Source organism: Protopterus annectens, chromosome 17.part0, assembly GCF_019279795.1.
Source record: "Protopterus annectens isolate FY-2018-M chromosome 17.part0, PAN1.0, whole genome shotgun sequence".
In the NCBI taxonomy this organism is placed as follows: Eukaryota; Metazoa; Chordata; order Ceratodontiformes; family Protopteridae; genus Protopterus; species Protopterus annectens.
In genome coordinates this window covers 315,743,756-315,766,638 of record NC_056751.1, presented here as the reverse complement: position 1 = coordinate 315,766,638, position 22,883 = coordinate 315,743,756, and the positions used below count along the sequence as shown (strand labels likewise).

Below are 22,883 nucleotides of genomic sequence, written 5' to 3'. Positions count from 1 at the left end.
GTGAGTTAAACATGCACTGAGTCTCAGCTGTGGTTTCTATGCATTTATTAGTGTATCAATGCACAATGTACATTGTACAAAATGTAGTACAGTAATCACAGTGAGTAGATTTTGTTAAAAAATAAAATTTGAGAATCACTTCTGAACAAATTACTTGGGTACTAGCCCAGTAAGAAGTAGTGGGAAATTTACTACCTGGTTTTCAACATGACATTTGGTAGCATTCCCTGTAGTAGGCTGGGACTAATTGTGTTTCCTAAGGATCTGTCCAAGGATACAAACACTGCAGTTAAAAAAAAAAAAAAAACATCCATCCCCATCTACAACAAACAGTTTGAAAATATACAACTTTATTTTATTTTGGGGGCTATACTTGTTATGTTGGAATTTTGCCATCACACCCTACTTATTTATAATCACCGTCAATGTCATTTCATTATGGTGGGGGGAATTTGAAAAAAGACATCAGTGTTTTTATCTACATAATTTTACCTCATCTTATTTCCTGCAGTCCATCTCAGAATAGGTCTGTGATAGTAAAACAGTTGATGAGGTATGTGATGCCCACCACTTCTACCAATATGTGATGGGCACCACTATGTGTCATCCCCACACTGGGCTAACAGTCAAGGAGCCTGAATCCTCACTATTGACACTGGAGAGGAATATGCACTCGAAATACAAATGGATACACTCAGTATTCGCAGATGCAGACCTCTCTGCATCAAATACAATTTCCCTTAACACACAGGAAACACACTCATCCTAGGTCTGGCTGTCTTTATATTTGTCTCCCTCCAGATCTCCAGTAAGACTTCCCACTGGTACAGCTGTAGGGTTAGGTCCTCCACTGAGTGTCCAAGTCAAGTCCTTCAGCACCCTCTCTGTGAACCCAGTGCTTTATGTCCTTTATTAACTCATCTTTTAAGTCACCAAACCAACACATTTTAGCTTTATTGCACAGGTCAGTAATGCAAGTGGCAAAAGGTTCCCCTGGTTTCTGATCTGTTGTGAAACAAATGCCTCTCTAATGTAATATTTGTCCGGGCGGTTACACATTTCTCTGAATTTGCACTTCAAACACTCGGGGTCTTCCTTGATTCAGCCTGTACAACAACATGATGATTTTCACCTTTTCCCTCACATACTGCTGGTGCATACACAAATGAATGCTCTCTTTCAATGGCCTCTGACTCAGCTAGATTTAGCAAAACGAATGCCCTGGTGCATGCATCTCTATTTGCATAAGCTGCTTGCATAAAACGATTGTACTCTTGCTGAAATATTCTCCAATTCCCTGCAATATTTTGATCAAATACAAGTGGTGAGGGTTTTAAAAATCCATCTGCCATTATTAACACATACCAGTGAAGGATTCTGCAAATATGCACGAACACACATACAAAAGCATATGCCAGAAATTTATGTCAGTATTTGTAACTTTGCCCAATAGCACAGCAAGCTTCTGAATAAATGAACTTTGCAAAATAAGTCTCCCAGGCACTGTAATACTCTTGAAATTACTGTACTTTAAGAAATCACCTCTTATCAGTGTAAGAAACATTTCAAAATAACTGCATTCTGCGAATGAACTGGGCAGAAGAAGCTCAGAGTAAGAAACATTTCAAAGTAATTGCACTTGGCGAATAAACAGTACACGGCACACTGAAACTTCCCCAAAATGGCGGTGCCTTGCTAAATAACTCTTTACAGTGCAAGAAACACTCTGTAATGGTGGCACTTTGTGAACAGACACACCCAACCCAAGAAACGTTTCGAAACGGCTGTATTTTGACTGCACTTCTTGAAATAGTTGCACTTTGGACACATATAAACTCTTTGGACTACATGCTCAGTAATAAGCACACAGTGTAAGCACTTTTACACACTTTGAGATATTCCGAAAAACTCTAGTTATGTCCTTGACACAATACAAAGTAGTAGTTATGCCAGAACACAGTACTTTGACAAAACATGCAGTTGCCTTGCTTTATTTATGTTTAATGTGCACTTCTTCCCTTATTATATTTGTTTTGCTTGTTTAATCTCTTTTCATGCCCATTGTACTTTTCTTGTATTTGTTTAATCCAAACATGCTCGTTTTACTTTAAACATGCTCGTTCTGCAATTCCGAGGTAATTCCAAACCACTTATTTGCTTACTGATATTCATTTTATCAAATATCTTAATTTTAAACATTTTGTTTAATTAATAATCCTTTTGTGCCTCTCGCTTTTTTAATAATGCAGTTTTTGCCCTTGTAAAGCTCCGTTTTATCTTTTTTATAAAATAAACTGTTTGTGCAAGTTTTGATTACCTTTGGTTCTTTCCTGGCCCTTTTTTGTGCTCGTTTCTCTTAGTTCACCTTCACTGTTAACTCTGCACCTTGTAGCTCTGAATATCAATCTCTGGAATACCGGTTCTGATATTATGTCACTCGTCTAGTCAGCATGTAATAGACGAGTCTTTGTGGGTTCTGTTCAAGCAGCTTTATTATGTGCAAACACATCAGGATTGAGGCTTAATGACTTTAACTTAGAAAAACTTATATACAAACTAGCTATCACATTCATACATACTCACTCTCTTCTGCACTCTTAAAATGTCACTCTTGCTTGCTATTTATATGCACGTTCAGTCCTTGAAATGCTTCTTAAAGATACAGCACACACACACTGTTCTACAATATTTAATAATAAATAATAAAAGTACATGAAAATACTGAATATATATATTCACAGTAAACCACAATGTTCAAATCACAGAAGCTATTGAAAGCAACACTGATGGAAAGAGTCATACAAATAAAGAAAAACAATGTCTAAACTAAACTTCACTATATTCCTGACTGAATCTAAGAGAATTTACTGTTCCCTAATAATTTAGTTTGGCAAAGCAAGGCAAGATGAAATACATGAGCATTCTTTCTAGTCAGGCTCCCAAACAGAATACTTTATATTTTGAGATTAGTCCCTGTAAAATATAATATCCAAGATGACTTGCAGAATGACCTCATCAGGTCACTTGACTCCAGGTTCTCACAGTATTTTCTTTTAAACTTTGAAACAGAACTTTTAGCAGACAGCTACACTACACATTTAGAGCTTTTATAGCAATGCTTAGGAGCTAGAGACATTTACAACATGCCACCCCCCTTCTTTACAAAAGCTAACAGGTAATGGTTGCTCCCAGACCTAGAGTCTCCAGTCCTACTCAACACTGTGGGGCAATGTTCACTGATTTAACAGCTCATTTACATTCCCCTTATTTTCTTAAAATAAGCCAGCTGGTTGACCATTGCTGTGCCAATGCCCTCTATTAAAACATATACATTTCATTCAGTTACCATAATACATGCACGTTTTGGCACTGCTGAAAGGGTCTGCAGTACTCTGTTACATCCCTGGCAATCCCAGGCCAATAAAAGTTCTACATAATCTGTCTTTTGATATGCTTTATGCCCTTACGACCTGCAAAAGGAATGTCATGAGCTATGGCTAGAAGTGCCAGTTGGTAGGCTCTGGGCATTACCAACTGCTGTATTACCTCACCTTCTAGCCCTCCCTCGGGGTCCACTCCCTACACAGGTAATCAGGTGCCTCGCTAGCTACTTCCCTCAAGCCTTGTAATGTAGGGTCTGAGAGCTAAACCTGCCTCAACTCTCTCTTTGTAACTTTTCCCAGCTCCCCTCCCCAGGAAGTCTGGTATCCTCTGACAGAGGTGCCACACTGTCAGCCTGGGTACTACTACTCACCTCTGTCCTTGAAGTCACTTTGTCCAAAGGAACATCAGTACCCACCAGAAGCTGTAGCTCACCTTCAGTTTCACTGCTACATGGTAGCTCCCTCCTTTAACTAGCCACACCACCAGTCCTGGCTTCAGGTGTGCAGTCAGTCTGGGTCTTCCCGAAGGCTACCAGACTGACATGCCTGTCTCCAAGCCTGACTTCATGTCACTGCATGCACACAAGATACTGCAAAATCATTCCCTATCAAGACATCTGCAGGGATATCCTCAAACACACCTACAGTACTTGCTTCCTTTTTCCACCCTCCCAGTCAAGGAGAACCTTGGCCAAAGGCATTTGGAATGGGATCTCTCCTAAAGATCTGACTGAAATGGAATGCCTAAGCAAGTACTGCTCCTCTTTAACCACTGCAGGCTTCAAAATGGTTATATCAGATGCTGTGTCTCTCTTGGCAGTGGCCTGTTTTCCATCTACCAAGATTGGATATAAATTCTGCTGGTAGTTTAATACCCCTGCTGTCTTCAGATAACTTACCACTGGCATTCTGTTGTTCCCACTTGCTGGTTCCCCCACCTTTTTTTCCCTACCTTGCCTCTGTGGACATCTGTATGCTACATGGCCCCACTGGTTACACTTAATAAACATTTAACCCTTGATCCTGGCTGTGTACCAGAACTAGTGGATTCCCCTGTTACTGGTGGACTCTGTTGGTGCGGTTTAGGCTGCCCATAGGTTCCCTTATATCCATCTGCAGCACTGAGTATCCCTTTCCTGTGTATTGATGCCTTGCTTGCTAGATATAGGTCTCCTTTTCACCCAACTCATCTGCACAGTTGTATTCCCTGTCTATCAAGCAAATGCTCATGTCCTCAGGCAAGGTGCTAAGGGCTTGTTCCCTTACCAAAAGGTCTGCCAGCCCTTGAAAAGTGGTGACCTGACACTCAGTCTCCCACCTATGAAATAAGTGCTTAGTTCAGCAATATAATCACATACACATTCATCGCCTTGCATCTATGCTCACAAAACTTTTTTCTGTAGGCCCTCAGATGTTAACTTAAAACATTGTAATAAACAGTGCTTAACTTTCTCATAATCTAAACAATCAGTATCAGATAATTTAGAAACAGCAGTTACAGCTTTACCATGGAGTAAGGGGGTGAGGAACTGTACCCAGAGCCCTCAGACCACATTATAGTGTTTGCATACTTTTTCAGATAGAAGAATAAAACTACCAAAATTATCATCCTCTTGGTACTGAGGGATAAGTTTACTGAGCTTTATTGCTTCTGGGGTACAGTTACTCCCTTCAGACACTGGTAAGGCACTGATGAAGGATAGTTTATATCTGAAAGCTTTGTCGTTTTATTAAAGCTTTTTTGATGGTGTGGAGTATTACTTTTTTCTTGCTTGGTGTTAAGAGTTACTCCCTTCCCCATTATCTCCATGGTGAAGAGTCAGCATTTCCTTTTCACATTGCCTCTGCCTCTCATTTTCTTCGGCTTCCAAATGCTGCAGTCTCTCTGCAGGTTCTATTTCAACCTCCAAATGCTGCAGTCTCTTTGCTGATTCTAGTTCAAAACTTTTGGCATTCAGTTCAAGTCTCTAACTCCTGACAGATTTTTAAGTCTGCTGAGGAAAGGTTGGACAGTCCTGTTTCTGGGAGCTGTACATCCCCCAATGCCAGTCTAGTTCTCTTCCTGGTTGCTGGTCTGTGATGCAGCTGTGATTAGGGCTGCAGTCATTTCCCCTTTAGTCAGGTTGGCATGCCTCAGCCCTTTAGCTTGGCACATCTCAGCCAACTGGTTCCTTGTCAGCTTGCCATAATCCTCTGCTGACATCCATGCCTGCTCTCTCTGACTAAGCTAACAAAAAGTAAATAAATAAAACTTCTGTGCTATGAAATTCTAAAAGTCTACTCTGTGGCTGCTTGAGAGTACAAACACCTTGTTTAGTGACATTGTTTACAGGCTACAGGAATTCAATATCCACACCACTGCTCAACAATATGTGAGCATGTGATGATCCCACCAGTGCTACCAATAAAATGTGATGCCCACCACTCCCACCAATATGTGATGGGCACCACTATGTGTCATTCTCACACTGGACCAGCAGTCAAGAAGCTTGAATCCTCACTACTGACACTGGAGAGGGACGTGCACTTGGAATACAAATGGAAACACTCAGTATTTCCAGATGTAGACTTCTCTGCATCAAGTACAATTTTCCTTAAGAACACACAGGGAACACACTCAGCCTGAGGTCTGGTGTTGTGGGAAGAAATAGCCATGGAATTGTTATGGCTAGTCTTGTACAGGCCCTAGGGCCGATAGTCTAGTACCAACCTATGGACATATCTGTCTCCCTCCAGATCCCCAGTAAGACTCCCCACGGGTACAGCTGTAGGATTTGGTCCTCAGCCAAGTGTCCAAGCCAAGTCCTCCAGCACCCTCTCTGTGAACCAAGTGCTTTGTGTCCCTGCCCAAAGTAGCTGACACACACACACACACACACACACACACACACACACACACACACACACACACACACCTGGAAAAGGCTGGCACAGGTGTACCTACTGTGCCCCCTTCTGCCCCGGGTATAAGGTAATTATCACTGCCACCAGACACTTTACAATCAGCTACTCTAAGGCCCTTAGATTATGCTGTGTAATATTAATATTAATACAAATGGTAGTAGTTCAGCAAGACAACTGGGCCTTTTGGAGTGGACCACATTGTGTCGCCAAATAAATATAAGTGCTGTCAAAGGTTAGATACTCTCTGCAAGAACCAGCCATGATAAAAGTATTAAATATATTTAATAATAAATAATAAAAGTACATGGAAATACTGAATATATATTCACAGTAAACCACAGAGTTTAAATCACAGAAAACATTGAAGACAACATTGATGGACAGACTCATACAAATAAAGAAAAAACATCTCTAAATTAAGTTTCACTATATTCCTGATTGAATGTAAGAGAATTTACTGTTCCCTAATAACATACTTGGGCAAAGCAAGATGAAATACATGAGCAGTCTTTCTAGTCAGGCTCCCAAACAGAATACTCTATGTTCTAAGATTATTCCCCATAAAATAAAATATACACAAAGACTTGCAGAATTACCTGATCTGGCCATCTGACTTCAGGTTCTCACAGTATTTCCTTTTGAAGTTTGAGACAGAACTTTTAGCATACTGTACAATACATATTTAGAGCTTTTATGGCAATGCCTAGGAGCTAGAGACATTTACAATACTTCCCCACTTCTTTACAAAAGCTAACAGATAATGGGTGCTCCCAGACCTGGCGTATCCAGTCCTACTCAGCACTGTGGAGTACCTATCCATGATTTAACAGCTCATTTACATTTCCCTTATTTTCTTAAAATAGCCAGCTGGTTAACCATTGCTGTGTCAGTGTCCTCTATTAAAACATATACATTTAAATCAGTTACCATAATGCATGTACATTTCTCTTCATTTCAGCAGGGTGCACTGTTGATGCATTTTAACACAATTAACACAAGCAAAGCTCACAGATACATTTTCAGCACAAGCACCTGCACAGATTAGTTTGATATACCAATGACATACAATTATTTACAAAATTCCAGCTAGCTTTGCTGGCACGTCATAAATCCACTGCCCTGCTTTTCCCTGGCAGGGCTGGCAGTACCTCCAATTGTCACAAGGCAGGTTGAATGATGGGTGAGGGGTGGATATGGGTGGTACTCAAGCAATAAGTCAGTAATAGAGTGGATTGGTTGTTACAGCAGCTAGTACTAGCATGTTGCTCTTCAGGAGGCATGAGGCAATTTCTGGTGCAATCCCACCCTAAGTGTTTTGTACTTGCAAAATGATGCAAGCTGGTTTCATCATCTGAAGGCCAGATTGTTTAATAAAGTATGGAGTACCTATAAAATAACATAAGAACTAGTTTACATACTAAACATGTGCTGCAATGAACAGAGAGGGAGAAATGTGGCATGAATGAAGTATAAATGCTGAGTGGCAACAAATGAGTCTAAGGAAGAAAATAATTTTCTTCAAGGAGATATTTCAGAACTAGAGTTATGTGTTTACTCTTGAAATATGACTAAGTGGGATATTAAAAATCTTCCATCTAGTGAAAGTTGAAAAAAATTTGAAGAACATCCTACTAGAGGTGGTTTAATAAATTCATTAAAAATAATTTATTTCAAATTCCGCTAGAATGCCTGTAAACAAATCTAGGGAGGTAAAACAACAGATAAACACGATCAACAAAAGATCAAAGGGAGTTAAATGGAAGGAAATGTTGAGTATATTTGGTGGGGGCCATTTTCTTTGTCTGAAAGCAAGATCCCAAAACACAAATGGCTGTAAGACTGGTAGAATGCTCTTATGCATAGAAAATATTTGAGGAGTTGTAGGACTGATATACATCTGCTTGTTTTGCTCACAGTAAATTTACATTAATTGTTTGATAATGTACAAATGTAAATCAGACAAATTATAAAGCTTAAAGGCTGATGTCATTGTAGTTCAACACTGGTTATAAACATTCCCATTGGTCAGCAGGTAACAGTTAAAGCTGATCAAACAAGTCAAGAAATCTACATTTCATTTCACAATAATGTGAGTTACTGATGGACAGCATGAATATAATGACTTACCTGTCAACACTGATTGCACACAGGTTAAAAATAGATGCAGTACAAAGCATCACGTCCATTGTCATCAAAGCATCACAGAGGGCAGTGCTCAGGGACCATATGCCTTCCTGAAACTATGGAATAAAGTGGAATATTAGTTATTGTGAGTTTATAATGCTCAGTTATCATATATTTCATGAGGCAGCACATTACTACAATCAGTATTAGGCTTTTAAAAATATAATTTTTAATGTTCACAGTAATGAGCAGTCATGGACATAATATAAAGATAGTAGGCTTTAGATTCTAACACATCAGTTAATGTATTTAACTGAAGACAGTTCATTATAGAGATAACTGGATTGATTCCAATTCATTGTTACATCTAAAGAAAACGGCTTGAAATCTGGAACAAAAATGGGTACTAAAAATGTTGTTGTAAAGAATATATTAAAGACATCAAGTACACTTTAAGTCCAGAAGTCTGGCAAGATGACTTTTCACTGTACAATTGAGGGTTAACGATGTAGCAAAACTACATTTAATTGTCAGAATGGAGGTATCAGCCTTGGTACTTTGCCTAAGAAATAGACTTTTAGACAGCATGCTCTTACGTTTAACATTTTGTCTAGTGAATTTAGAGAATAGAGGTAGGCTGTGCTACAGCCAGGAACTTTCTGCAAGGGGGATGGAACCTACTTTCTCTAGCTTTCTGCCACTACTGTTGTACCTTGGTGGTCTAGACATCTCATCCCATCTCCTGACTGAGCATAGCATCCATTCTGTAATCATAGCAGAACATATTTTTTCTATAAAGAAATTGTGTTTATTCTTCCATTGTGGGGCTGCCATAGTGCTTTAAAGTGCTTTTTACTTTGTTTTTGTTCGTCAGAAAGGTAACTTTTGTGTGATGGAAGTTTTACCAACATTTGGATGGTGCAGTGATGCAGCCGTAGGATTGTTATCTCACAGCAACAGGTTCTCCGGTTTGATTCTCAGCTGGAGTGCTTTCTGTGCGGAGTCTGCATGTCCTCCCTGCATTCATGTGAGTTTCCTCCAGGTGCTCCGGTTTCCTTCCACATTAGAAAGTCATGCATTTGGAGTATTTCTCTCCAGGCCTCCACTGAAAATTGGCTTAATTCCAAGTGGGACTTTCCCAGTTACCAAATGTTAAATAAATAAATAAATAAATACATTTGCTGCTTGTCTTACCCAGGAAAGTGGTATCTGAAATGTCTTTGGTCCCAGCATGAACAACCCTTATCTTTTCAGATTCCAGTGTTGGGGATTATCAGAAGAGAAATGTTTTGGTAGAGACAACAGATATCCTAAAATCCAGGTCTTCCTTTCTTCCTCCATGCTCAAAAGCAATCAGTCACCAGAGACATTTCAGGCATTGCTTAGGGAGCAGTTTCAAGAGGGATAAAAGTGTAAGGGGTGTGGGGCAACAAGGACATATATAAGAACATAAATATCAAGGAGATTCTTGCCCTGATCAAGGCACTTAACTCTCTGAACCATCTTTGGTCCCTGGGCCTCTTAAAGTGGTTACAGACAATACTACAGTCATATGGTACATCAACAATATTTGATATATATATATATATATATATATATATATATATATATATATATATATATATATCAAAATGTTGTTTTGTTAGTATGTCTTCTGTCAGCTCAGTTTGGTCGAAAGATCAGTGTAAGATCCCTGCAATAGGTGGCTTTGAAAAGATGCCCTTTCCTGCTACTGTGCGATGTTGGAGTTGATATTTATCTATCTATATAAGTAGGGAGGGTATGACAGCACAGCTACCCCCAAAGCATAATGGGTGCAGCGAGGCTTTGATTTGTCTTGGAGCATGCTTATTTCACTGTGGTACTTTGATGTTTAGTCATTTGTGGATGATAGTCAGTGCTGTTATGCTTTGCAGCACAATTTTACATACTTCCATATATATGAGTCCTATTTGGTTTATTGAAATTACGTTTCATTGAACTGCAAATAACTGAGATAACTATGCTGAAACATCACTGTTTCAAAACTTTACTTTGCCAAAGTTTGTTAAAGTAAAATCCTTAACGTGAGGCTGGTAGACAGGGTAGTACAAGTGTACAGTTTTTATATACCTTCTGGTACACTGTACCAGTTCTGTGGCATGCAGGATATGACAGTTATTATTTCCACAGTGCTAGTAGCTCGTAGATGCAGATTGCAGTATGGTAAGGAATTGTGAAATCTACTCTTGTTGTCACTGTAGTGCAGTCTCAAAGTTGGTATATATAATTTGTGGGAAGTGCAGAGGGTCTTGCCTCCCTGCAAAAATATTAGTGAATGTGTGTTTTTTTTTTGTTTTTATTTTTTTATATAGTTGTTCTTTTGGTGTTTTGTAGTTCGGCAAAGTAAAGTTTCGAAATAGTGGGGTTTCGGCATAGTTGTCTCTGTTATTTCCGGTTCAATGAAATATAATTTTGATAAACCAAATGGGACGCATACATATATCTATATATGGGTCCCCTTAACATGGTCGACATTTCAAAATGTTGAAGACCATATGGCCAAGACCATATGATCGACTTTTGAAATGCCGACCATGCGGAACTGGTATTGTGCAGAATGGAAAGATTTCCATCTTCTGCACTGTAGTGCGATCACGGAGATTGTATATTTAAGTTAAGGTGGGTGTGGGGGGCGGAGCAATATTAAGGTGAGTGTTTCTTGTTTTTTTTTTCTTTACATGTTCAACATTTCAAATGTCAATCATATGGTCTCGACCATATGGTCTTCGACATTTTGAAATGTTGATCATGTAAAGTAGACCCATATAGATATATATATAGATATATATATACACACACACACACACACACACATATATATATGTATATGTATATATATATATGTATATGTATATATATATATGGTTCTACCTGACTTCACCGAAACACCAAAACACCGACAACGCAATCACCGAAACCACATAACCGACAGTACCAAAACACGAAAATTCACATACCCGACAACGAAATAACCGACGGTACACAAACACCAAACCTTATACACTTCACACACCACAATCAACAAACAAAACACATTCCCCATCCAAAAACCACATACACAACACAAGCACACCAAAATCCCTGCAAACCCACACTAAACCTCACATACACAACTACCTACAACCCTGACCCAAACCCTAACCCTAAGGTCCTACTACCGACACTTACCTGACCCGCTCCCTAACCCTAACTCACTTATCCCGCCCTAACCCAAACACAATCACTACCGCACACTTACCTGACCCGCCCCTAACCCTAACTCACTTATCCCGCCCCTAACCCAAACACATTCACTACCGTGACACTTACCTGACCCGCCTCCTAACCCTAACTCACTTATCCCGCCTAACCCAAACACATTCACTACCGACACTTACCTGACCCGCCCCTAACCCTAACTCACTTAACCCACCCTATCCACACTTACCTTACTGACCCTAACGTCCGTCACTACCGATACTTACACAGCCTTTTCCCATTTCGCATCCTCAGCCGGTGCTTTCATCCGTCGGGTCGGTCTTCTGCACTGTCGATCTTCTGGGTCCCCGGTCTTCTGCACTTTCGCCTTCTGCGCTTCCGATTTCTGTCGATGTTCGCGTGTCGATGAAGTCAGGTAGAACCATATATATATATATATATATATATATATATATATATATATATATGTATATGTATATATATATATATATATATATATATATATATATATATATATATATATATATATATATATATATATATACATATATATATATATATATACACACACACACACACACACACACACACACACACACACACACGAGGAGGGAGAAACAAACCTCTTAGGCAGACTCGATCCTGATTATAATACTTAAATCACTATTTTATTTAACTTTCAAGTGTTTTATTCCTAGGATTTAATACTGTACATAATATTGTGCTCATCTTGCTTAATCATTGTGATGGCTGTTGCAACATGTACTGTTTAATTATATAGTTGTTGTCACACTTACTTTAAGCACTGTTTATTGTATTACAATATAAGTCAGTTGCATTTGCAATGTTATATGTTCTGTATTTGCCTATTGTATTTGCCTACTAGTTAGTAATAAATTAATGAAAATGAGAGCAAAGCATGGTAATACATATTTTAGGAGACAAAAACTAGTAGCAAAAACTGCAGCAGAATCTAGGAGTAAAGTTAAAACTATAAATCAGTTCACTCTTCCTTTTCTAGCTTACAGCTTTGCAAGACTGACTGGCCTCAAAAAGTGTTGTGTCAGTTGTATAAGAACATATTTAAACTGCTTCATGATTATCAAATGACATATAAAAAACAGTGCATTGCAAAATTATATATCCATACGTCTGAAGGAGGTATGAGTTTCCTTGAAATTGACAATCTGTAAAGATCTGCAGTTGTGGGACTGCATATGTATTTGTTGACATAATCAGATCCAAGCATAGTGAAAGCTCTGAACTACGCAGAGAATACAGACAAGTTAACAACTTTGTTCATATTGACATAAGTATCTCAGAAAGGAACAGGAATGTAAATCTAACCAGAAGTGGACAAAAATATGTTGCAACAAAAAATGGTATAATAACAGCAAGAATATAAAAAGTACGATAAAAAAGAAAGAAAGCGGGAAAGCCCACAATTATATTAGCAAGTACAGAGAAATCCTGGAATCACCACTTATTGGTCAAAATTTGATGCATGAATGGATGAGGAGAGGAGAATTTAAACCAGAAAAAAAATAAAATATTTATAATGGCAGCTCAGGAAGTGGATCACACACATGCCGGTTTACAAAGTTTATAGAAAAAGTGGAACATACAGCCAAATATAGTTTCTATAGAATAGAAATAGAACCTGACATACATCTTGTTGCTGGTTGTGATATACTTATGGCTGAGGGTGTGTACACTAAGAGGCACAATAATGTAGCAAGATTGTTACATTCCGGCATTATGCAAACATTATAAAATACAGGCAGCTGAGAAGCGTTTGAATGTGACCCACAAAAAATTACAAAAAATGAAGTAATGATCACATGGGATTACCCAATACCAACAGTAAAACAGGATAAAGAAAATCAGATATTGTAGTAAAAGAAAAAAAGGACAAAAATTGCATTAATCATATAAATAGCTGTACTTAGTGACTCTAGTGCCCTGTGTACTGAGAGACATAATTTCATAAAAGTCCAGGACATGCGAGCAGGAAACTAGGTCAATATGGAATAAAGACACACAGATAGTTCTAACAGTAGTATGAGCAATAAGGATAATTAAAAAAAGAATCTTCAAGCATACTTAAGTATGCTGCCAATACAGGTAATGCAATATGAACTACAGAAAGAAGCAATTCTAAGTACATTTCAGGTATTGAGGAGAGTACTCTTAGCAAACATGAAAAACTGAAGTGATACTAATTCCAAACTTTAATCATAGCTTATTCTATAAATGTGGTCTGTTCCTCTCAAGGTATTAGAAACCCTGAACATTTCTAGAAATTTATAAAAGGAAAAAAAATGGCCTTTTGAAAGCCAGATGCTAAGTTATTTTCAGTACTAGCTGCAGCCATGGATGCTGACAAATAAAGTTAAATTAAAAAATATTCCAAACAGTGTACATTTAATGTCTTAAAGAAGCCACCCATTCATTTAAGCTCTTTGTGCTATTTTGTCAGCATCGGAGATATTTCAAAGAGCTTTAAAATAGATAGCTGAATGTTTGGAATATGTTGTACACATAATAGATGCCCTATTATTGCAAAGTCTAATACAGGAAGAGTATGATAAGAGACTGATGTAGTTGTTGAATAGATTAAGACATGGCGATTTTGATTTAAATAATAGCAAATATGAGATAACAGCAGCAAGTCTGAAATAAATGGCTCACATACTAACATATGAGGGAGTGAAGACAGATTCAGAAAAAGTCTAATCAATTGAGCAAATGCCATCTCCAAGAGGCAGACAAACATTATAGAGATTTTTAGGAATAATATAGTTTCTTGCATTGTCTACCTAATATATTCAAAACAGGTGCTTATAAAAATGGTTACAGCATAATATCCCCTTAAAATGGAGCAATGAACAGAAAAGAGTTTTGAAATGTTACTAAACCTAGAAGCACTAACATTAAAAAAAGAGTATGATGTGAATAATCCAGTTTTGTTGCAATCAGAGGTCAGATATAAAGGTATAAATGCTGTAATCCTGTAAGAAATATAGCTCAGTTTCCCATTGGTCAAGATCATTTCCAGATGCACAAAGGAGGTATATAGCATATGATAAATTCCATTGATATATATATATATATATATATATATATAATATATATATATATATATATATATATATATATATATCAAAATATTTTGCACATGGCACATTGGAGATTGTAGAGGATATTACTTGATATAAAGAAATACAACCTGAAAGTTGGATATATTTTAGATTTTTGCTGTTATCTCATATTTTCTCAGATTCAAGAGTTGTTTGCAAAAGAAGCACTAATGATTCTTTGTACTATACTGCAGTTATCAATGACAGTATACAAAGTAAAAGACTTACACAAGTGTATTTATTCTAATATGGAATTGTAGGGAATGAAAGAGCTTAATAAACGTATTGCTTTGGTGAGCAGAAATCATCAATAAGCAAAAAATACAGTCTTATGTCACTTTCAAGGAAGAAATAAATTTGAATCAGACAAGTAACATTTCTTGATCAACTCAAAACATAAATGCTGGAAGGGGTATATGAATCACATCAGGTAATAATAAAGTACAAAGTAAAAGCTAGACATATACCTTGTGATTCAGAAACAGAGAGGTTTGGTGCAGATTCAGAGAAGTACAAATAGCCATAGCGCTTGTCTGTCTTGCATGCATCTCAGTGGTGATTGGTACAATCTAGCACGCAAATTTGCTTGCAACCAAAAAAAAAAGACGTTATGTGGCAGCATTACAGTGTCATCAGGCTTATGCGCTCATCTATTTTTGACCCAATTCTATCTATTTGACTAGTTATAATGTGAGAAGATAAGGTATGTTGTGGGAGGTAGTAAGAGAGTTAAGACAAAGGTAGCAGAGCTTGGATGTCAGAAGGAGCATTGATCTGGATGCTGCTGTATACAAGTGTCAAATAACTGAAGGTACAAAAATAGAATAACACATACATGTATATAGCAGAAAATAAGTTACAACAATGGTGGGAGACACAAAGTATTAATACAGTGACAAAATGCAGGTACAACATCATCACAGTCTGGCCACTTTGCCAGTAGAATAATGCAAAAGTCATGATACAATTACCATACTGTAACAACAATGTGCCTAGATGCAAACTGTATGGCATTTGAACCCACAATGTTTATTGTCTGCATTGTTCAAGACACTTCAGTCAGAGGCTAAGCAGTCAGATAAAAGTTTTCAAGGGAACATACAATACTTGAGTGGCACACCCATTGCAGAAAGCAAGAGACAAAAAAATTATTTTAGGAGTTGAACCCACAACCTTCATCACCTGTATTGTCCAAGGCACTTCATTTACAGGCGGAGCTATAGCAGAAATCAGACTAAAATGTTATGGGACACATCTAATAATGTGCCACACATTTTCAGAATAAAAGATACAATTGTATGTTGCATGTTGTTATTTTACATTTTATTTTCTGTTATTTGAATTGCATTTGTATCTGTTATTTGTATCTTGTAAGTAGAGCTTTTCTCCTTGGGCCTCCGCTGAAAAAGGACCTGTGTCCGGTTGGACTTTCCTGGTTACCAAATGTAAAAAAAAAAAAAAAAATGATTTCTCTTGACACCAGCTTTGGGATCCAAATTCATTAACCAAAATCCATAGTTGGCAGTGTAATAGCTTGCAAAGTGAGGCGCTTAAAACTTGGTAGTCATACCCAATTTCATTTGTGCCAACTGCTGCACAATAATGCTTATTTCATTAGTGTAGCTCATGCTGAGAAATGCCACTATAATTAGGACATGATAGTGGTTGTAGATAATAGCTAAAGGTGTAAAATATGCAAGGTAAGCTTTTTTTTAACACCTTTATGGAATTATCACTTAAAATATAGCCAAACATATATTTATATAAAAACAAACAAACCATGTTAACATGTTCACAGTTACAAACATTGTACATCACATATACAATTATTCATCAATTCAACATTACATACATTCATCACTTCCCGCCTTCCCTTAAACCTCACTCTTTCTCCAAAACATTATTCGACATGTATTGTTCCCACAGTTTCTACTTGTTTCAACGTAATTTACTCCTACCCTTTTCTAGAGATCCCACTAATACTTCTTTTACAATATTCACTACTTCAAATATAGTTGTTTTAAACTTTGATTTTCATTTTCTAGTAATTACTTTTTTGGGGCAGCCACCAGAATTAAACTTAACAAGGCCCTACTATGGCTAGACAATTCAGATCCTGTATGCCAGCTCAAAAAAAAAATTTCCTTAGTTACACCCATTTGCTCGCCCAATATTTTGGGCAGAGTACTCTGTAAGGATTTTTTCAAGTCTGTCAACTCATTACACTCCCAAAACATATGTCTCCAGTTATCTCTTTCTTTCCCATCATACCTCCAACATTTGCCATCTATCTGTGGAAGGTTCTTTAGAATCTAGAACACTTCAAAAAAAAAATACTAAGTCTTTTATACTTTGTTGCATATTTGGGAGCCATACATATGTGCCCCCATTGTGTCTGTGTGCATTGCTTATCCAATACCTCATAGCAATCTTATCAAATCTTATCTGATTGATTTCTGTAGTTATCATGCAATATTTTATATGTCCTACTATTTATCCCTTTGTTAACAACAGTTTTTGTTCTAGATTCAGATAAAAACTCTAACAGAGTAGATCTTTCACTTTGGATTTCCCTATAACTTTCTCTTGGCTATACTCTGATATCAATCTCTGACAAAGAAGGCAGTCTCTTAACCTTCTTCTTGGTCTTTTCCCACTTTGTTATCTTTCCCTCTCTAGTTATTTGCTCCCAATATCTTGGTTCCTTTGCCAATTTTCTGTAGTAAATTCCAGGTCCCTCTCACCTATTCTCTATACTCCTAAATGCAGTCATCCCTATCGGCAGAATCTCCTTTCTCCGTTCCTGCATTGGCTTAGTTCTTAGAATGCTGTTACTTTATGAATATAATATTCTGTACAGCTTTTGTCATTCCCCTTAAAGATATGCATCCAAACTCCCACTCTCTCATATTTCTTTAATTGCTCCCCTGCTTCATCATCATCCTGTTCTACTTTGAATTTAAAGCTTTCTGCTTGTGTTTTATATATATGAGCCTTAATTGTGTAGCTCTAAAATATCCTTTCAAATCAGATAATCCTAAACCATTTTGTTTTATTGGAAGGATCAACTTATCCAGCTTGACTTTTGCCCTCTTCCCTTCCCAGATAAAATCCTTTGACTCTTTATTAATTACTATCTACAACTTCTCTTTTTGATAAAAATATGCCTGACCTGTGTATAAAACTAAAGGGACTAAACACATTTTCACTGTTAGTACCTTGCTATTCATATCCATAAACAATAACTTCTAGTTTCTCAGTTTTTGTATTATCTTTTGTTTAGTCTCTTCCCACATATCCTTAGCTGCCATAATAAAATAATGTTAACACATACACCTAAATACTCCATTTTATCATGTCTCCATTAATATGGGTATTGCTGAACCAATTCCAATTGATGTGTGGGTACATAGTTTGCAGTTACAGCCTTTGTTTTGTCTTCATTAATTTTATAACACAACTAGACCTGAAACTGTCTCAGAATGTTCCACAACACTGAGATGCCCTTTTCTGGTTTTATCAGGGACAAAATAATATAATCTTCTAATAAAGCCAAGTTTTCATGATTACCATATCAATTATATCCTTGAATTTCTGAGTCCCTTATTTTTTTTTAACAATGACTATAAATATAATGCAAATAACACAGGGGTGGCTCGTGCTATCGGACTGCCAGACTGCAGCCCTCCCACCTAGAAAAAAACAAAAGAAAAATCTGTAAAACAAAAAAAAAAAAAACAGAAGGGAAAAAAAAAATCATGAGTCCCAATCCTCTGCGCATACACAGACACATGAGAGAATTCAGATTGCCTTTATCAGCAGTCCGGATATGGACAGAGAGGTACCCAGCAATCATTGCTGTGAGATACCAGGAATCTGTGTGGTGACGACCGCACAGAACAGAGGAGCTCTGGACTGCTTCAGCCACAGTCAGAACCAATGAGGAGGACTGAGCTGCTCTCATGGGACTTTCAGTGCACGGGCTTCGTGGATTACTGCTGGACAAAGGCTTCAGGTAGGTGTTCGGATTGTGGGCTTGCTTCGTTCACTGGATTACTTCATGAAACCGGGTAGGTGTTTGTTCGGTCGCTGGAGATTGGGCTGGTAGGTGAAGGCTGGAGTTTGGGCTTTTATACTGCTGAATGAAGGGTAAGGGTGTGTGTGTGTGTGTGTGTGTGTGTGTGTGTGTGTGTGTGTGTGTGTGTGTGTGTGTGTGTGTGTGTGTGTAAAATGCCCCAGTTACGGTTTGGCAGTGACTTAATGGTCGAGATGCGTGACCCCCGTTTCAAACCTAGCACCTCTCAGACTCTTTAATGCAACTCAACTGCACGCCACCTCTGTAAATGTTATTGAAAGACAGTTATAATTTTAACCTTTTAAACTGTAGCAAATCATACTAAAAGTGGATGGCCTAAGGAACGCAAGTACTTCCTAGGGTGATCACAGGAGAGAAAATAAATTATGCTTAGGGACAATCGGTCGGTATTTGGCGTATTAGTAAAAAATATGTTCCATTGTATATAGCAGCATATGGGTTTTTAAGGCATCAAATCAGAAATAAGGTATAGTAGTCAGGGGTTCAAATAAGGGCACTGGTTGCTCAGATTATTTTAAAAATCTAATTTTAGCAGGTAGTTTTGCATCTGTGTGCCAATATGACAAAAATGTTTTCTTTTACACTTGACTTCAAAGACAACTTTTGCTGGAAGCTACAATGTCATAGACCATCACTCTTCCTGGCATCTTAAGTGTGTATGTATATCAGACAGCACACAGCATCTGTCTTCAGCAGTCGTAAGTTACTGTCCCCAAATCAGTGCTCTGTAAAAGGAGAATTCGCCCAGGTGGGTTTGTCAGTGAAATGTGAAGTTGGGAAAAACTGGACAGGTCAGTTATTATTTTTCGTTACAATATTTCATGCAACCACCACCGCATCCCCATATCTAGTCATATAAAACTTTCTACAAAAAAATTAGATATAAAAATAAGGTATGTGTTTGTGTATACAAGCAAATACATAAACACGCATGCACAGGCATAAAACTGAAAATGTAGCTGATTACTTTTCTCTATATATTCCATCACCACCCCATAACTACCCTGCCAATTAAGTGTTTGTGTGTTCAGAAATCAGCTGTTCTGTGTTCTATCCATGCTTAGAAAGTTAAGTTTGCCCATTAAAAAAAAATGAAATGAGTTTACGCAACCAAATAATATAGATGGAGTCACAAACAGGTGTAGATGAACATAAGGATTTCCTAGAAGTAAATGCCATATGGTTTATCGTCATTTGGTGGAATTAAGTTGCATTCATGAGGGAAACAAGACACAACAGTGTAAATGACAGGAATGAGAGCATATTACGGAACATACCATAACAGTGTAAATGACAGGAATGAGAGCATATTACAGAACATACCATAACAGTGTAAATGACAGGAATGAGAGCATATTACAGAACATACCATAACAGTGTAAATGACAGGAATGAGAGCATATTACAGAACATACCATAACAGTGTAAATGACAGGAATGAGAGCATATTACGGAACATACCATAACAGTGTAAATGACAGGAATGAGAGCACATTACGGAACATACCATAACAGTGTAAATGACAGGAATGAGAGCATATTATGGAACACACCATAACAGTGTAAATGACAGGAATGAGAGCATATTACGGAACATACCATAACAGTGTAAATGACAGGAATGAGAGCATATTACGGAACATACCATTTACTGACGTTTGTGCAAAGAGAAGCAAGAGCTAGGCAATCCCATTTCAGGACTTTGCTTCCCTTGGGTATATATGAAAACAGCCCCCTGTTACTAATAGGGCGGAGTGTGGCAAAAAAGCTATGGTGTGATAAGGATTCACTACCTCGAAGGCAATCAGAAGCCGAAAATATTTTATGGCACACTTGACAGAAGTTTACACTTGGAGACTGCTTACTTACTTGCAGTTATGCCAGCCCACACAAGTCCACTCCTAATGTGACCTAAGGATGTGGTCAGAGGACGGCGTTGTATTATAAGGAAACACACTGCTTTAATAACCTGAGCTCGGTGCAAGTACCAATACTATAATGGAATAATCAAGATGTTCTGATTTGTGATCACACTACTAGTGTGGGGAAAGAAAGACAAACTACTTCATGTTTAAGCTCTGATAATGTGACATTCACATATTTGCTACAAATTCTACCCCTATATACTGGTGGCAAGAGAGAACAAATGGTGGTGGGTAGAGATACTCAGGCTTGAACCCTGTACCTTGGATGCAGGTGGCAAGGACCTGAATTCCCTATCCACCACCATTTCTAAAAAAAAATTGCAGATTTTTGCCTCATATTTGTTCTGTTCCTCATAATATCTGTGGTTTCTGTATCTACATTTTTCCTTGCAAAGTCTGTAGCGCAGTGGTGCACTGGTAGCATTGCTACCTAACAGCTACAGATTCTCTGGTTTGATTCTTGGCTGGGGTGCCTTCTGTGTGGTGTCTGCATGTCCTCCCATCTTACAAAGATGTGTCCGGCATTTCTCCCTGCTCTGCTGAAAATGGTCTTTTGTTCTAAGTCAGACTAGTTTCTTGGTTAAATGTTTAAAAATAACAGGCATTTGAATTTCAGACTTCATATTCTTCAGAAAGTACATGGTAACACACAACTGTTTATTCTAGCAGTTGTCTAAGTTTATAACATGGATATTTGAAATTTGTCCCTATTTCTGGGACTGTATTCCCCCATTATTGGCTTTGTCCAGGTATTTTGTGCTAAGGTTGAGAGTTATCTATGGTGAGAATTGAATTCATTGCATGTTTGGGGGCTGTATTCCCCCCATTACTGGCTTTGTCCACATGTTTTTTGCTAAGAGGTTGAGAGCTATAGTGAGAACTGAATTCACTGAATATGTTTGGGGGCTGTACTCCCCCATTATTGGCTTTGTTCAGGTGTTTTGTGCCAAGAGGTTGACAGCTATGGTGAGAACTGAATTCACTAAATGGTAGCCATTTAAGTTTGTCTTCCTGTCTTTCACAAAACAGCTGATTTGGCATAGTGGTATGTTTCTCTGACTGTTTTGCACAGGGTCCCCTGGGTTAAAGACGTGGCAGTGAAATGTATGGTGGTAACACAGCATTTTATTCTAGCAACTTTCCAACACTATACAAGCAATGTTTAAAATGTGTCCCTGGTTTTTGGGCTTTTGCCCCCCCCCCCCAATAAATGTTGGCTTTTTCCAGATTTCTTGTGCTGCAAAGTTCAGAGATACAACTGCGTGTCAAGTAGATTTTACAAGGAGCTGACAGCTACAGGGGAACAAAACTTTAGTGCTGCTTATGCTGAGTCTGCTTGCATTGTTAATAGCACAACAGGTAGTGTACTTGCTTTTGATGCAGAAGGCTGTGGGTTCTACTCCCACAATAGATAGATGCATTACTGATACTGTACTGTGTTGTAAAGTGGGTGGATGCTGCCGTCCTTTTTGGCAAAGATACTTAGAGTAGTAACTATGAACCTGTTATCAGTTTGCCATACAGTCCCTATTGTGGTATTACTAGCTTATCATTTTTTTTAATGCATGCAACATAGGCAATTTATTCCTCAAGGGCAACAGGCACTTTATTTGTACATGAATAAACAATGACATATAAAGTTGTTTGCTAGCAGCAACCTCTTCATTGTTACAGATTTCTTTAATGTAGAATTATTTAGATGACTTTTACTACTTCAGAGATTGTGCATATTTACTGATACTGGTGGACTGTAGAAGGTTGAGTAGACTTTTATGATGGAAATGTTCTGAATTGGGTAGTTTTGTCATTGATGCATGCATTTTGTTTCATTGTTTACTGGAAAAATGTTCAAAACAATAAATTTAAAATGCCGTCTAACAACTGTACTGTATTGTACAAGGAATATAATTTAGTACAATCAGGAAGGTGTATCAAAGAGCACATGTATGTTTCATGTGCAAGGGGCCTATGATTTGAAAACAGCCCAAAGTTAATCTTTATCTGCCACTGGCAAAATGTATTTTCTTTGAATGTGGGTTTCAATGCTGTTTCATTGAATGTGAGTTTCAAG

General features: G+C 37.8%; 1 protein-coding gene across 1 annotated transcript in view; it reads right to left on the bottom strand.

Annotated features, from left to right (window-relative positions):
• LOC122791284 (D(4) dopamine receptor-like) overlaps positions 1 to 22,883 on the bottom strand; it is a 458,928-nt gene that overhangs the window by 69,049 nt on the left and 366,996 nt on the right. Inside the window, exon 2 of the mRNA XM_044058967.1 lies at positions 8,415 to 8,527. Coding sequence (XP_043914902.1) covers positions 8,415 to 8,527 — 113 coding nt within the window. The remainder of the gene's footprint in view (positions 1 to 8,414; positions 8,528 to 22,883) is intronic.